This window comes from Sander vitreus, chromosome 13 (genome assembly GCF_031162955.1).
Source record: "Sander vitreus isolate 19-12246 chromosome 13, sanVit1, whole genome shotgun sequence".
Lineage (NCBI taxonomy): Eukaryota > Metazoa > Chordata > Actinopteri > Perciformes > Percidae > Sander > Sander vitreus.
Window position 1 is genome coordinate 6826689 of NC_135867.1, and position 17770 is coordinate 6844458.

The window sequence follows — 17770 nt, forward strand, 5'->3', positions numbered from 1 at the left end:
AATTCTGCGATCTTTAACAGTTCTGTGTCTCTGAACAGTGTTTGTCTACACAACATGTTTAATTAGCTCACCGGCAGGTCCAGCAGAGTTGAAGAGGTTAATGAATAAGCACTGGTCATGGTAATAGTGCACAAATTTGTGGGCCCTGATAATAATGTGATACATCTGCTGATTAAACTGAGGCTGTTCTGGCTGGCTATGTTAAGAAATGTGAAAATTAACAGGCTGTAGCAATAGGGTGAAAAAAGGGATGAATATGCAGAAATAGTATGTGTAAATGCCTAATGAGTTTACTGCTGTATATTTGACCCAGATGAACTTTGTGGGTTTGAGTTGAGTTAGATATAATGTCTAAATTAATTGGTTGTGCTTGGGTTTGTTTTTCTGAAAACCAAAACAACACTCAAAGACATGTTGAGCATATTAAAAAGCCCTAAAAAGAATCTGTCAAGCGTATAAACTAGAATTACCTAAACAAAGTTACTCGGCTTGCCTATTCGAGATTAGAAAAGGGCTGAATTAGTTCAGTAGTAGCCAAGCAATGGAATAAACTTGCACAACTATCTGCATTTTGCCTGGCGTAGAGAGCTGACACATGCAAATTTCTTTAAGCATTTATAAACTAACTTGAGCTCAAAACAGCCCATTTCATTAAAATCTTGGCACATACAGTATATCCTCCTTTTGTGACTTGTGCCAACGGCCTTTAAGAGGGGATCCACACACATTAAAGTTCACAATGGTAAATACTTTCCCCCTGCTGCTTGACCTCAAATAACGTGTTTACAGTTGAGAAAGAAGGGTCGAAAGAAAAGAAGGAAGGAAGGAAGGATGGATGGAGTAGAGAAGGTAGTAGTGTTGCAATCCAATATGGTCTAATAAAGAGGCTTCACTTCACTTTATCGTGAAAGTTGGAGAACTTTGAGACTAGCAAGACTCTCTTCTCTGAAATGAGTGCTGATATACAGCGGTTCTACGTGTCACCCGATGTGTCGTGACAAGATGGTCCATGGCAGAGGCATCACTTCCCGAGTCACATGATCTGAATGCGTGTACGCTCCGCGGCGAGAGGTTCTGACATTTCCCATCAAGGCATAGAGAAAAGACGAGCCGACACTGACAGCGTCAATGAGACGTGGGATGCGGAGCAAGGCCGCGGAGCTGGCAGGAAGCAGAGGTTGAGGTCAGGAAGTTGCAGTGTTCCATACGAGGCGAAAGCAACCATCTAGCCGCCAGGGTTGAAGCCACTACTGCTGAATGTGGGTCACTCTCCCTGGCGTCCACTGCATTTTCTCTCCTCAAGCCTTTATTTTTTTAGCCAGGGCATTGGAATACTGCATGTTGTACCCAGGGCTCTGGAGTACTACACTGTTTCCAAGAGCCTTGTACCGTGCACATAGATGAGGATAACATTGATATAGTTCATGTGTGTGTACTGCAACAAGGCTGTGTTTACTTCAGTGAAAATGTCAACAAGACCAAAATCTAAATTGGCAGCTCATCAGTGACCTAGCTGCTGTTTAAAGTCATAGTCAGGTTAAGCTTCTTGACCTAAATGACCCTTCGATATCCTGCAACTAAGTCTCCATATGAATAAACCAATGAACACAATAATTCTGGCTCCCAACCAGCAGCAGCTATTTGGCACAGCATGGTTAGTTCTAGTACAGTGGAAATAATTATCATTTCATTAGCAATAGTAACAGTTGCTTGCTTTCGGCTTGTGTTATATTAAATATTAATGTTGTATGAGTGTTCACAGATGGCAAACAGATACAGGGATACAAGCTCATGTTGTGCCGCATGATATGATAACACACATGCTTTACCAAATAACTTTTCAATGATCTGTCAGGTTTGGCTCATTAAAATGACCTACTGTGTCAATCGTGCCATTACAAACACTATCAAACCACACTGTATGAATTTAAAGCCCGGAAAGCCTTAAGATGGACTTTGCAGTTGCACATTTTCTCCAGCTGACCCAGCTGGGCTTCCAGCCAATCAGATATTTTTTGACAGTACATGGGAACGCACTGAGTTATTACACACAGTATAGACTTCACAGATTTTAGGGAGAATGGATGCTTTGCGGTGAGGAAATACTATAAAGACATCACAAGGCATTAGAATGATTCATTGGCCAAAGCTTTGTATTTAGTGGAGAAATTGCTTATGTGTCCTTGAAGCTGTGAAAGATAGTCCCAGGAGCCAACAATGAAAGTGGAGTAAGAAGACATGCTTATGTTTAGAAAATGTAGTGAGATTTATCACAGCTTTTTTTGTTAAAGAAATCTGTATGCTGCAGGTGGACATGAAGAGCTGTCATTCTCTGTGGGTTCATATACAAGAGCCACATTTTACATTTATATCTATTCATTTGAAGAATGTTTGATATATAAAAAAAGAAATACTAATTAGTGTAGCACTGGGCGATGTGGAGAAAATCAAATATCACAATATTTTTGACCAAATACCTTGATATCAATATCACAACAATATTGTAGGTTTGACTATTGGTGCTTTCACAAAATATTTACACAATGATATTTTTGATAAATAATCATCATTAATGTGGATATAATGAGGGTAAAGGCAAATAATAGAAAGGCTAGAACAGTCTGGTCAGTTTATGAAATTACATCATTTTACTTCAATGCAGCCTTTACAACCAGGACAAGGAAAAACATTTTAAGATATTATGATATCCAAAATCTAAGCCGATATCTAGTCTGATATCACAATATCGATATAATATCGATATATTGCCCAGCCCTAGTGTAGCGTCACAAAACCACAAGTGAAGCAGGATCGAATGCTGATGAGCGGTTGAAATGAAATAAACACCAATGACTTTAAGCCATTTCCCACCAAGAATGATACAGTTTAAGTGGAACCCAGTGTATCCAGTGTTGTGAAATTGCAATTCTCTGTTAACTCCAAACAAAAAAAAATGACAATGACACTTTCTGTGCAACGCAATACACGGAACTTCTTTTCTGCAAAACAAGTACATGATGATGAGTAGAGCATCTTTCATGAACCGCTTATTGATGGAGTTACTATTGTGGTGCTATATAATTCTGTAATGGTGAGTTGAAAATATTGCACATGATTAAAGACGTGATTTCTAAATGACATTTACACTGCAAAAAGTAGCACAATCATTCTACGCCATGACAAGCCAAGCATGCTAGACTAAATACAGCAACGCATATTATAATCACATTGCCTTGGTAACCGAATTTGACACACCACTACTCCCTATCCTACTGCATGTCATGTACCCATGCAGGCACACGCAACACACATTTCTGACAGCGCTGCTGTGGCGGCTGGAAAATCAGGGCAGATTCCACAAGTAGCCAGGCCCTGCCCTCTGTCTGCCTGGCACGCCATCATCTGCAATAACAATTCAAAAATCTTCAAAGCTGGACGACTGAAAAGAAGGAAAATTGATAGAGGCAAAGGGAGAGTCAGAGTAGGCCTTCTGATTCATCTTTCAAGACGCTCCTTATTGCATCTTTAATCGTCTTCCTTGATGCGCAGGGACGACTTGACAGTTGACTTACAGAACTATTGAATTCCCACCCTATTGAGTCGAGTCACTCAGGAGGTTCCAACTGGGCTTTCTTCTCCCTGCCCCATCTCTTTTTTAACTCTCCTGTTTTATCACTCCTCATTTCCATCCCTGCGAGGGGCTCAGAGAGGCAGCCTGCCGAAGAACTGCAGTGACGAATGGATGCTAACATGGTCAGCTAAATGTTCCAAGAGGCAGGGGATATGACAATGCCTTCGGCTTGTACTACAAAGCCTTGCTGTAACTTTGTCACACCACGCCTTGATGGAGAGACTCCCACAGCAACTCTTTTCTCTGATTTAATGAAATATTTTGTAATCTAGATCTAGATATATAGATGTAAAAAGGAAGAACAATAATATGCAGATACTCTGTGTTATGTAGCTTTGTGAGAACAGAATATTATGACTGACACTAGGTCATACATTTTACAGAGGGGAAGTCTTGCTCTGAAGTGTAAATGTTGCTCTGACTGTGTGAAGACAAATGCTTGGGATTCCTGGGGGTTGGGACTTTGATAATGAATGGTTAGCACTCCAGTCTGGCTACAAGAAGGAAAACTGAGAAAATATCTATCTAAATATACAGACAAAAAACAAACAAATCCATTTTCACAATTTACTTTGAGATTTCAGCTACCCTCAAGACCATAAATCACATTAACTAGTGAGAAATGGGCTAGTTTTTAGAATAATAAAGACTGAATAAACTGTAAATGTCCATCATCTGAATTCTGTTTGGTCTATGAATGCATTATGATGTTGTTTTATATGCAAATAACAAATGTAATAAATCCACAGTCAAGAAGTATGCTTCATGTTGATTAATCAGAAAATTACACAGAATTGCCTATAAAAAAGTAGGTAAATTGTTCTAATAAAAAAAAGAAAATCCTAATCAATGTTTCATATCAAATTAATAGTTTTATCTGTATAGAACCATGTTTGCCATTTCTGCAATGCAACTATCACCAGACTAGACAAAGCAAAAGTCCAAAACGTTTTGTCATTTGTAAGCTATTGTATTTCCCTAGTCTTGCTTTGCCAGACCTTTCTCCACAGCACTGCGGAGGAGGAGGGTCTGGCTAGTCCACACAGCATTCCAGGTTTTGGGAGGAAAACATGCTCTGGTTTATTGGCATTTCTTCAAACCAATCACAATCGTCTTGAGCGGTGCTCGTTGGGAAGGAACTTGTTTTGGTGAACGTGTACGTTCAAAGTAGGGGTGGGGGAAAAAATCGATACAGCACAGTATTTTCCGTGGCAATACTGTATCGATACACAGACGACAAGTATCAATCTATTATTATATTATATATAATATAATAACATATATATTATATGGTCAGTTTGTCTGCTTGATAATCCCATTTTGCGGCAATAAAATTGAAGTGAGATGAACAAACAACAGATGTTGACAAAGTTTCCTTTTGGGGACATCATTTGAAATTGGGAAAGATGGAAGTTGGAAAAAAGGTAATGAATATGTTTAATATGTTGTTGCGATATGTTTAAAATCGCAACAATATCGTATCGTGACAGAAGTATCGTGATGATTTCGTATCGTGAGGCCTCTGGTGATTCCCACCACTAGTTCAAAGGTTTTTTTAGTTGTGCAACAGAAAACTCTGATTGGACAGATAGTCTAGCTAGCTGTCTGGATTTACCCTGCAGAGATCTGAGAAAAGGTTAACCATAGTCCTCTGTAAATCGACAGGAGTTTAAAATGCCAACACAAAGGAAGCCCAAGGCAACGGATATCCGGCCTAAATGAGTGAAATCTGGCAGTATTTCCGTCGGCAACAGAGCAATCCCAGAAGTGGAACGTCAAGGATATAGACTAGTATTTCCCTAGGGATATGATAGTGAAATATGAAGTGTCTGTTTCTGAATCTTTCAGGTGGTAATACCCAAACTGTTTCGCTGCTAAATAATTTTTTTTTTTGGTAACCTGCTGTGCAAAAGGCACAGTATATAAAATCAAACCTAATCAGAGTTTACGTAAAGATACAATAATATCAGTATTCACAAATGCATGAATAAGCTGTTATGAGGTTGTTGTTTTTATCAATCGGTTATCGGTTACCGAATAAGTTTACTTTTGCTGTATGAGGAAGGTATCAACTGTGAATCAAAGGTGTCCAACATATATTTTTTAGGGCTGCCAAACGATAAATTTTTTTAATCGCGATTAATCGCTGAATTTCTATAGTTAATCGCGATTAATCGCATATTTTATCACATGATTAAAATTCTATTATTTTGCATTTCAAACAGTTTTTAAGTACATATTAACAATCGAAAGCAATTTTTACCAGTGTATCTTGATTGGGAATCAAATGAATGCAAAGAAAGTTACTTTATAGATTTGATTTTAAGATTTGTAATTATTTATTTACTGTAAACAAAAGAAAAATGTGTGAATCTGTCATTATTGCACAATTCCTCCAAGTACCTAACTAAAAAACCCTATCCTTACTAGAGTCAATATAGTGTTTAGTAACTGCTAAATAATGTTGATTACTCACTGACGTCCAGTGATCACCGGTTAATGAGACAGCATTTGCAGCACTTTGCAGCTGTTCCAGTTGGGCTGCTTTCTCCGTGTCGTACAGGCTGTGTATCCATGAAAACTACTGTGCCCCTCAACGGCAACGAGACAGGTCAGAACATGCCAACCGTAGTACGTCTTTAAGACCCGAGTCCTCTACGATGCTGACAGGTCTGCAGTTAGTTGCCACCCGTTTCGCAAGAGCTGTAGTAATTTTTTGGGATTTGGTTTCATCCACAGGTCGCCAAGTAGCACTCTCCAAAATAGTGCTTTGCCTGAGTGGGTAGCATGCTAGCGGGTAGCATCACGTTAACTGTACTACTATGCTTAGCTTTTGGAAAATAAAAAGCGCCATTCAGGATTTCATTGCTGCTGTCTTTCTCCATCATGCCTGCAGCCTGCAGCAGCAGGATGTGATACGAGGAAGTGGCAGCTTGATGATAAGTAACAGTGCTGCAAAGGGTCAAAATAGTAGCCTGTTAGGCATGACGCAAAGCCGAGTGAAGTGTAAAATAAATAAATTAATGCCGGCTTGTGATTAATGCGATTAAAATAAATTAATCGCATCACGTCGGCCCTTAATCGCATCGCGATTAACGCGTTAACCCTGACAGCCCTAATATTTTTGAATAATTTTTTAATGCAAATTACAAAAAGTATACAGGTGCCACCATGTTTTTGATTTGTTTGGGTCATAACCTTTAACTATAGGTTAGAGGTTTAAGGTTAATTAATAGTGATTCCTTACATTTCTGCAGGGATAATTTCTCATTTCCCTAGGAGCTTATTGAGTTAGTTATGCTTAATTTATACCCTACTAATCTCTAAATTTCAGTCTGTAAGATATTCAGTTAACATTACAACGATCATATTTACAGAGTGTTTCATCATTGTTGCCGAGTTAGTGGGTGGTTTTGGGTTCCTTGCGTTTCTCTTCTTCCTGCTGCCTTAATGCCTACGAGCAGAGAAAAAATTACTTTCCTCAAGCTTTGTCAAGTGCAAATAATCATTTATTCTCTAACCCTGAATATTGTGTTCACAGCCGAGGAGAGGAAAGAAGTGCAGGGACCGGAAAGCAGAGTTGCGCCTCATGCTCCCTCAGCTCTATTTCCATAGACAGAGGGCCAAACTCAGAAATTTCACATTGGCAAATATTATTTACTCTAACAGCCATTATGGTCCTTCTGGGACTCAGGGAATATAAAAATTAATATTTATGTTTTGAGAAAATAGGATTTTTTTTTTTTAAAGCTGAGTGGCAGAGCTAGCAAATTAATAGCCACTACTGATTGTCAGTTTGTAAGATGTTTTTTTGACACTTGAATTATTAACTATAATGTCCTGTCATGCCTGTTTTGTTTTTTAAAAGACAATGTTTTGGGCATTTTCTGCCTTTATTGTTGACAGGACAGATGAAGACATGAAAGGAGGGAATGACATGTAGCAAAGGGCTGCAGGTCAGAGTTGAACCCGGGGCCGCTGCGTCGAGGAGTAAACCTCTATATATGGGCAGCTGCTCTACCAACTGAGCTATCCAGGCGCCCAACATTTTAATTTTTTTGTTTTCTCTTCTTTTCTTTTATATTACATTGTGTATTTTCCTAAAATGCTAACTGACACTCTGCAAACCATGGGCAGGTAGTACTTTAGCAGAGCAGACCTGATGAGCACCTAAAGCGGATATATTCTTTATATTTTATAATAACAATGTATCAAATGACAATGGAAAACATTGTGACAATGTGAAAGGGGTCACTCGTCGTGACTTTACTGATTTGGTTCACTTTCACAGCTTTCATATGGTGTTTTTCCATTGGCAGTTTTGGCCACGCCAAACCATGCCACCCTGATTTGCGTTTCCATTACCAGTTTAAACACCATGAGTTGTGTTAAGTTGCACCCGAGCTGGACCATCCTGGGAGTCAGGCCAAAGTGCCCAACCTGCCTCCAACCACCCCCCTTCTCCCCTGCAAACAAGCATGCGGTGCGAGACTCAACCAAGAGTCAACACAATACATTAAATGCTCATTCCATGCTATTTTATAGTTAATCATGGTTAATGGTAGATGTTATTACAGAATGTATTGTTATGAGAATAGAGTTTATTGATTTCAGTGACTTTTTGCAGTTGAAATTAGTATTACATGTATTTAAACATGCAAAAATATCCTTCAACTGGCATCTTAAATATTTGGCCAAATTATCATTATATCATTGTGTTATTGTGTATTAATGTGAAGAGGATACATGCAGTTACTGTAGCAGTAAATTTGCAACAAGAAAAATATAAACATGGAATAAGGTTTACTGTAGCAAGACATTTCAACATGGGATCCACAACCATAACCTGGTCAAACAGCGCAGGCCTTGTGCATTTAGACACAAACTGCTTTGAGAAGCAGTTCACTGTAAATTATTCATAAAATCCTGTCCTGAGAGAAAAAGGAAATCTCTGGATGTTAAGCCACCACTTCAAAAGGTGAACCGTACAGTGCTGCTAACCCTGTCTCCTTCTTTTTATCTTACCTGACTTTAATTACTGCTGGCACATCACTGGGCTCAGGGAAGGAGAAATTAATGAGATGGGTGAAATATGTGATTACATGCTCGTTTGGCTCTTTAGAACTAAAATGAACATAAATGGCATGAAGCTCATGTGTTGGAAAGCTCAAGACAGAGAATATTGCATGACTTGGTATTACATAATGTTGGCAACACTTACATGCACACCATGATCATGTTCTTTCGTACAATGGTGCAATTAATTTTGAGTTTACGCAAAAACCTTTATCTAATTATGCTGCTTTGAATGAGGCTGATTTTCAAGACTGTAATGAAGACATCCAGTTCTATGATAATTGTTCCATTAATGGAAGGCTATTTGGAGATGTAAATCCTATATTTCTTACAAGCCTGTCCCCTGGGGACTGCAGATGTGACTGCAGTTCATGACACGGGGAGAATGACTAATGTTGGCTGAGGTCTACCAGGCAAATCATTTATTCATCTATAACTCTTGTGTACATGTTTTCATGGAAACAGGAAGATTCTCAGAATAAGCTTCTGCTGTGCATGTAAAGAGCTTGATCACATTTTCTTTCTTGGAATGTGTGATTACAAACATTAAAACATTAACATTAAAAGTGACATTAAGGATGAAAACCGGATGAATTTGAAAGCAATCAGAACACACATGTATGTCATCAGTATACATTTTAAAGAAGACTTACTTGAGGGTGAAATGTTCGACAGTGGAGTTCGGCATCAAGTAGAGGGAGATTTTGAGGGTTTCTCCAGGCTTCAGGGGCTTCTCTGGTAGCCTGAGGAACATGTTTTTGTCTAACTGCTTGTCCACCAGCAGCTGCTCTTGACTGGCCTGGTACAGGCTGATGCTCCCGATGCGCAGCAGGGGGTGCTGTGACAGAGGTTCTCCCCTGGAAACACCACCAGCCCTATGGCCTGAGCCCTCACTGCACTCCCCATCCAGATTGGGCCCATGGAGTGTGTAGTAGAGCTCAACCCTGAGGGTCTCACTGGTTAGCCCATCCAAGAGACCGTCAGTGGAGCCTTTCCTCCGACCCAGTGGGGCTACATTGGTGTTAAACCAGGATGGAGGCATCTCCAGCTGGGCCAAGCACTGCGCCAGGTTGCCTTTCATGCGGCAGGAGGTTTTATTTTCAAGGGTATTTCGGAAGGCGTGCAGACGGACGCAGGGCAGCTTGTCCTGAGCCTTGAAGTCATCCCAGTCACGGCCAGCGATGTAGAAAAACACCTGGACTGTGGGGTTGTTGGAGAAGACCCGCGATTGGACAATGAAGGCCCGCACTTTCCAGTTGACTGTCAGCTGGCCGGGAATATCCAGTGGACTAGCTGGCTGGAGCAACTCTTTGGATACTGTCTGGTCCCAGGCAAAAGGCCCAAAGCTTATGTTAATGGCAGGGAGGTCTTTTGTCTGGAAAACCACAAAATTCTCAGAGCGCTGCAGCGGGTGTCCAGTGCTGGGGCTACTGCTGCTCTTGCTGCCGCCGCCAACTGTTTGTCCTGTGATCTGAGCTTTCCGCAAGAAGAAAGCCAGTTGTGCATTGGACATTTTAAAGTTGGCGGGAAGGTACACATTGGGTGGTGAATGACTGGCTGTCACTGCTGAGGAGCTGAAGAGGGCATCTGAGCTGGTTGGAGAGATTTCACCTGCAAGAGCTGTGAAGAGAGGAAGGAGAAGAGAGAGGTTCAACCTTTACAGTCTCTCTTTTTTGAACAGAAAGAGTGAAGAGTAAAGTAAAGAAAACAGGTATAATATGTGAGGAAGTAAGAGACACAAGGAGGAGAAGTCCATGAATCAAAAAAATTAATGAGATATAGGCAGGAAGTGACAGAGGTCTGCTCAGTCAGCCGTAGAGAGGAAAAGGGAGAAGGTAAAAAAAACTAAAAACTAATCAGATGATAACTGGTCAATACATGTATGTTGGATGCTCCAAAAGCACATCCGAATGAACATGTTGTTCACATTGTCAAGGTGCACAGCATGTGATCTTTTATCTGGGAAGTAACAACACATTCAATCAGTGTTTGGCTATTCAACACTTTGAACTAGATAACACACAAAACTCTTTCAAAAAATACAAAGTCACAAGCGACGTGAAGGTAGGCTTGAACTACAGAATAAAACAGGAAACTTGAGTTTGTATTTGAATAGTGCATACACTTATCCATTGTACTGCGCTGCACTTGTTGAGTCAAAACAAGTCAACATAGCTTAACACCTAAATTATAACAGTTAAATCAATTTAGGGCAAAATCATTGGAATACAAACTGAATAAATGTGACATACTTATCAAAATTACCCAGAGCTGAGCACAAAAACATAGTTGCCTGTCCCCATGGTCCAAATCATAGATTAAAAGTCCCATATTCCAAATAGTTCTATCATTGAATTTGCATCCTTTAAATCTTAAAAAAAAATCAAGAGGATCTTTTGAATTCCCCAAAAAGAAAACCTCTTCAAAAGATGTGTTACTCAACAGGAACTCCACAGAAGTTTGGCTTCTTTTTTAGTTTCTCTTTAGAAAATCTTCGTAAGTTGCAAAAGAAGAATAAATGAGGGTGAAAAAAAAAGAAGATGCATATGCTCCGGCAGTTCTTCAATTGGTCATGTTCTTGTATCTGGCATAAAAGGTTCCACTGAGCTTCTTGAACTTGTTCTTGTCTCATTCCCCGTGTCTTAGGTCTTGGTTTGAAAGTGGTTCAGCCCCACACAGCAGCTAGCTCAATCCCAGACTGTGTGCATGGCTCCAGGACTGACTCTGATAGACAGGCAGAGCCTCCTCCCGGTTGGTGGGCTGTACGGGAACTATAGACAAAGCCTTTGACGCCGCCCCATCTTGCCACACCTAGTCTCTAGTCTATAATCACCATTTTAGCTCCCGGTCAGAGCTAAGACACACAGCCCTCAGAGGACACGACTTACACCACACACACAGACACACACACACACACACACACACACACACACACATATGGAGTCCAAAGAAATAACACTCTCCAGCTCGATTCATCCTATCCCTCTGGACGTGTTCAGGCAGACTCTTATGTGTGTACATGTAAGTGTGTGTATAAGGGCTGTGTGTGTCTCTCTCTCTGTGTGTGTGTGTGTGTGTGAGGTGGGGCGGGGGATGGATGTATTGCTTGAATGCCTCCAGGCAGAGAGAGAGAGAGTAAGAAGAAGGGGAGAGGGAGGGCTTAGGTAAAGATTATTGATGAATTAGTCTAGCTCTCCTTCCCTTTTCCTCCTCCTTCTTTCCCTCCTCTTCCACCTCCTCCTCCTCCTCCTCCTCCTCCTTCTTTCCCTCCTTCTCTTCCTCCTCCCCCCCCCCCCTTTCGTCTGCTTTAGCCCCATGAGAAATCCATGAGAATGAGGGGATACCACCCGGAGGGGGAGGGGTATCTGACTAGCCTCCCTGCTTCACATGTGCCTGGAATTCCCATAATAAAAGCGAGAGAGGGATCCATGGATGTGTGTGCACTTGTGTGTGTGAGTTGTGTGTGTGTGTGTGTGTGTGTGTGTGTGTGTGTGTGTGTGTGTGTGTGGGCCCCATAAACTGAATGGCAAACAGTGGAGGCAACAAAAGATGAAGCCACAGCCGGGGACACATCCTGCACTTACAAATGAGCAATCGTAGCCATAGAGAGGGCTGAAGAACCTATAATAATGAGTTAAGCTACTTAAAGGCTGTCTAGTCTTTATCGACCAAAAGCTCTTCGCAGGAATGTGTGTGTGTGTGTTTCGAAAGAAGAGCTGCTCTTGCCTTGATCAACATTAAAAGCGACAAATATGCACAGCATTCCACAAACTTCCTTAAGGGCTCCTCTACCAGAGTGCCATCTGTTTCATTCTCTTGGGTCCAAATGCAGAGCCACCATTCAAATCTCCCACCGTTACTGTATATTTTACCAATACTGGGAGACTCTACTACCAATCTTCGCCTCGGGAAAAGATAGAATATGGGCCTCACATATAAGGATATACACCTAGTATGCCTGCCAATGTTTATATCAAAGCTCTACATGATTTCATTGCTGCGTTTAAAAAAGATATTGGAACAGCATTAAAGACCGCTTCACTCGATTTCTCTCACTTGAGGCAGCAGTAGCCTACAGCGCAGAGAAACCTTCAATCCCCAGATCTGCTGGGAATTTTTGAAAAGTGTTTTACCCTGCCTTTCGACACTACTGTTGGGGTGTCCTGGACAGTGTTGGGTAACACACAACGTAACTACTTTTTCGGGTAAAAAGTAGTGTGACGCGCTACTACTGAAAATTTGGTAATGAAACTTAGTTCCTTTTTCAATTCGGCACAACGTTACTTTTCCCAGGGACAGATTTGACGCTCACAGATGCGCTCACATTGCGCGCTCACAGGCTCCACACGGGACATGACAGAGGCTGGTAGCAGAGTAATCATGGCAAGCGAGAAGCAGCCAAAGCTAACTTTTGAGAGCGTTTTAAGCTTCGTGGCTTTGTGCTGGACCGCGCTCTGAGCCAGGCAGACACAAAGCTGACAACCTCACAGATGGATGCGGTGGAGACGGCCTCATACATACGCAGCGGACCGCTGTGGACTTGTGTCGGTTGCAAGGACACGCAAGGATTTCCAGAAAAGAGGCTGCATGTGTCTACGACAATGCACGGACCATCGTGGCTGCACGACCACTACAAGTCGATACAGACATTACATAGTATACACTAACACCGTGTAATGCCGATATGACCTGCTGATGTGCATTCAACCCGCGCTGGACTCGTTCATAAAGAATCAGCCGTCACTCTGTGAGTAGAGAATCCAGTCTGCAGTGTACTTCAGACACTTCACCGATAAACCAGAGATTGGCTTCATGGTCAAAGATAGTTTTTGTATAATTAACTTCAGTCTCTGCCAGAGACCCCTGCTTTTAAAAGTAACGTAAAAGTAACAAGTAAAAAGTTACTTTCCATAGGGGGTAACTAAGTAAAGTAACAGATTACTTTTTTAAGAAGTAACAAGTAACGAGCAAACACTACTTTTTAAAAGTAACTTCCCCAACACTGGTCCTGGAGCAAGGCTCTTAAAGAAATGTGTCTCCATGTGTTCCACAAGCACCTGCTGCTGGCCAAACAGCCCACAACAAAATGGTTTCCAGCTTGCAGCTGTTTTTTTTTTTTTAACGGTAATTTAGATTTTAAAGCGGTTTGCCTCTGACTTGGTACTGTCAACTGCTTATCTTATCTGCATCTGTTCGTTTAAACACAGGGAAGCTGTAGGGCTACACCAGGGAACTAAAGGTAAGACTGTGACTCCAAACAGCTTGCTGACATTATTTGAGCATGTGCAAGACAATAACAACACAATATGGGACCGTTTGCATCATCAGTGATGTGTGATAAAATCTAGCTGTTAAACCAACTTATACAGGGTGCCGCAGCAATGTGAAGCAATAACCTGAGGAAATTGGTAAAATACAAAACAATTACTCACATTTAGGGACAAAATCTCTCTCCACAGAGGACTGATTGTGACTGTATTTCTTGAAAGAAGATTTAAATCTTTCAAGCGTGATCAAAAGAGTTTACACTGTGGTGGTCATAGAGATGTGTCTTTAATTGTATGTTGCTGCCTTTTTGCTGTGACTATTTGAACAAATGTTTTATAAGAGTCAACATTAACATGAATAAATTATAAGAGACTTCCACAATCAGAAGTGTCAGCATACATTGGACCACCGAGCTAAAGTCCCATTTTCCACTTACTGTGCTGCAAAAACACTGATTTCCCCACCTTCTTCCATGATAAACGTTTATTAAACAGCATCTTCCTGTAGTCCACAAGTGTGCTTTATTCGTCCTCTTTTTCTATAATAATGACGGCAACAGAAATACATTCTCTAACTGTATCATATCAAAGTCAGTGGTGAATAGTAGTAGGGCTGTGGATGTTGCTGCAACAAAGTAATTTGCAAAAGTATTTTGAGTATACTGTGCACAATGGTCTGTTGCCTCTGTCAACCTCCTAGGGACTGTGAACCAACAGTGACACAGATACTTTCGTGTTACACCTGCAGATCACCCGACTACCGCCCAGGAGTCTCCTAATCCCTTTTAAATGCAATAAAACTGTACAATGACAATACATTCATTGAATGCCATCAAACAAAACTAATCTCTGCCCTTTCCTCTCAACCCAGAGACCCTATGGTGTCATCTGAGAAGGTGATTACAGCCTATGATGCATCAGGGTTCTCTTGTCTCATTTCAGTGTAACAACATCACTGGGTAGGTGGGTTTGAAGGGGAGCATGGACACAGATGGGCTTCCATTGTGAAACCCTATCGCCTTCCTCTTTCACTTGATGTCCTATTAGACCTGGGGCCAAATTGAATTGAATTCTCTTCCTGTTGTGCTCCCATTACGTGAAACATCTGCTCTGTGTTTATGTGTATGTGTGTATGTATGTGTGTGTGTGTGTGTGTGTGTGTGTGTGTGTGTGTGTGTGTGTGTGTGTGTGTGTGTGTGTGTGTGACAGGGGAACGAGTGGGTGTCTAGTCTCAGGGCACTTTGTATTCATCAGATTACTTTGTCTGATGTCAATTAATGAAAGTATGGGGCCCCTTTGAGGCTAAAGCCATTTCTACTCTTCTCTCATTCCCAGGGCATCAAATACCAACGCTTTGTCACAGCCCTTGTCGTTTCATACCGACGCACGAGGCACCATTGAGCGTCCGTATGAAGTGTGCCGGGCTTTCAACTGTAAATCCATCCGCAGCAATATTAGAAGCTCAGAGCAAGTGCTCCAGAACTAAGAGCACTAAGAGAGAGAGAGAGAGAGAAAACTAAGTAGGGAGGAGGTCAGAGTGGTAGATGGGTCAAACAACACAGGACTTTAACCCAGAAGACCACGGTTCATGTCCCATTTGTCCCGTGCGTCTCTTTAATTACGTTAGAAACCTACTTGTTTTAACCCCACCCATGATCTTTTCCTACACCTAAATGTTTTTATGTAGTTTTGTTTGAATTCACAACGTTAACCAAGAGTTCCCCGTGTTTAAAACGGCGATCGCAGTGGAGCGTCACAGATTGATGCGCTGAGGTAACAAGTGGCGCCAATGACAGTGTCAGTAATCAAGTCAATTCTATTGAGTTGGGATAAGAACATGCTGGGTATGCTAATAACAGACTGCAAATACTCTTTAGATAAGAAAAAAAGTGAATGTTTTCAACCACCATATAGCTGATTTCATTCAGTGGACGAATCTAATCAATCTACTGAGTGAATTTCTTTTGTGTTTTCAAACTAGATTAACCTTTTTTCTAAGAAGCGAATTCAGGAAAGGTTTCTTGCCACCAATTTGCATCATTTTTACAAAAAGCAGGAGGTTAAAGCTTGAAAAATGTCAGTTTAACTTAAACTAACAAACTAATTTCAGTGGGTCTCAACATACACTTAGGCCTTACTACTTATAAGGCAAACATATTTGGAGCAAAACATCTGGAAAAGCATATATTCCTAAGATAATGCTTTTGGCCACACTTTCAATCTGAATAGTCTACTACCACAATCACCTTCTTTATGTCAACAAAGAATACAAATTCTACACATTCAAATTTATAAGGATCTGGAAGTATCTGTTGTGCTACTGGTTAATGTCCTCAAAAGCATTGAGCAGACCGAGTCAAAAAAGTCTTGTTCCATAGTTACTAACTGAAACACTTAACTGTATGTCTTGCTGTCCATACAAAAGCAATCAAACATAAAAGTTGGCTGCCAAGTCAAGGGGAAATATAGAGAGGCTGTTATGAGGAGGGCAGACATTTGATCTTGAGGAAGAGAAGTGCATAAATGTCTCTTCAAGTAAAAGGTCAAGAAAAATTGTTGAGTGGGTTTAGAGAGATGGAGCATCCTTACAGCATTACTAATGTTCCAGCGCAATGAGCATCGCTATCGACATTATCTTACCCATCACTCCCTCCCTCTTTCTATTCGGCTTTGAGAATCACTACACTGCTAATACATGTACATTTGGAATGGTGAAATAATACCTTTCAACAACATACTTATTACACACTTCTCACACTATATTACATTGTGGGATTACACTTAAAGGGTAACTACCATTTTTTTCAACCTGGCCCCTATTTTCCTATGTTGTTGTGTGTAAGTGACTGATAGGAACAACAATCTTTGAAATTGGTCCAGTATTAAGCATGAACGCTGTAACCGGCAGGCACAGACCGGGCTGCAATGTAACCCTATGGGGCAAATGTTCAGAGTCAGTTTGGTCCACTGAAAGGCTCAGATTTTTATTCTGTCTGACAACATTATGGAAAGGATCCCTACAGAGATAGACCTTTTAACACCTCTTTGAGACCTTTCTGTTTAACCAGAAACAGCTCTGAGGTAGCTAGCGCTAAACCCACCAGACTCCATTTAAAAAATACTTTTAGCGTGTATAGAGCCAACATATTTTCACATGTAAATCGGTAAACTATGTGTTTATTTCAATCATATATTAATATATATAATCATAGAGTTGTGATGGTTGGAAAAGTAGATGGACGACCCAAATCGGCTTTTCATAGTTTTATTTTGTTTCTGTCGACTTTGAATGACGTGCATTTTGCGATGCTAAAATTACTGGTTTATTTACGTGGAGTCTGGTGGGTTTAGCGAACGCAATTTTGTGGATGTTTTTATATTTAAAAGGATCTTACAAAAGGAGGTCGACAGAAAGGTCGACCTCCTTAGAAATCCTTTCCATAATGTTGTCACACACTTAGAATATTAATCTGAGCCTGTCAGCGGAAAAACAAGCACTTTTGTGAAGGTAAATACAAGCTGTACAAAATTGCCCTATTAACTTACATTGTAGCTTGTTTCAGCGCTGCTGACTGTAGCAATCTCGCTTAATACTGGACCAAGATTGTTGATTGATGGGAACATCAGTCAATTATACACAAAAACATAGGAAAATAGGGTCCAGGTTGAAAAACAAAAACGGCAGTTATCCTTTAACAAACAGTTATTGCACTTTTTCTTGTCAACTTTTAATTTCAGTATTCTTTGTTCAGACTCCACATTTACTGAGAAGTGTATGCAAATACCCATAATGTAA

The 17770-nt window shown here is 40.8% G+C and overlaps 1 protein-coding gene across 2 annotated transcripts in view; it reads right to left on the bottom strand.

The window, feature by feature from the left end:
* tmem132e (transmembrane protein 132E) overlaps positions 1-17770 on the bottom strand; it is a 369858-nt gene that overhangs the window by 105533 nt on the left and 246555 nt on the right. Inside the window, exons 1-2 of one of the 2 annotated variants that reach the window (XM_078265703.1) lie at positions 10960-11671; positions 9361-10327 (exon numbers count right to left, since the gene is read on the bottom strand). In XM_078265703.1, coding sequence (XP_078121829.1) covers positions 9361-10327; positions 10960-11038 — 1046 coding nt within the window. In that variant the 5' untranslated portion in view covers positions 11039-11671. Of the gene's footprint in view, positions 1-9360; positions 10328-10959; positions 11672-17770 lie in introns of those variants that run through there. The other variant, XM_078265704.1, reaches the window with a different exon arrangement.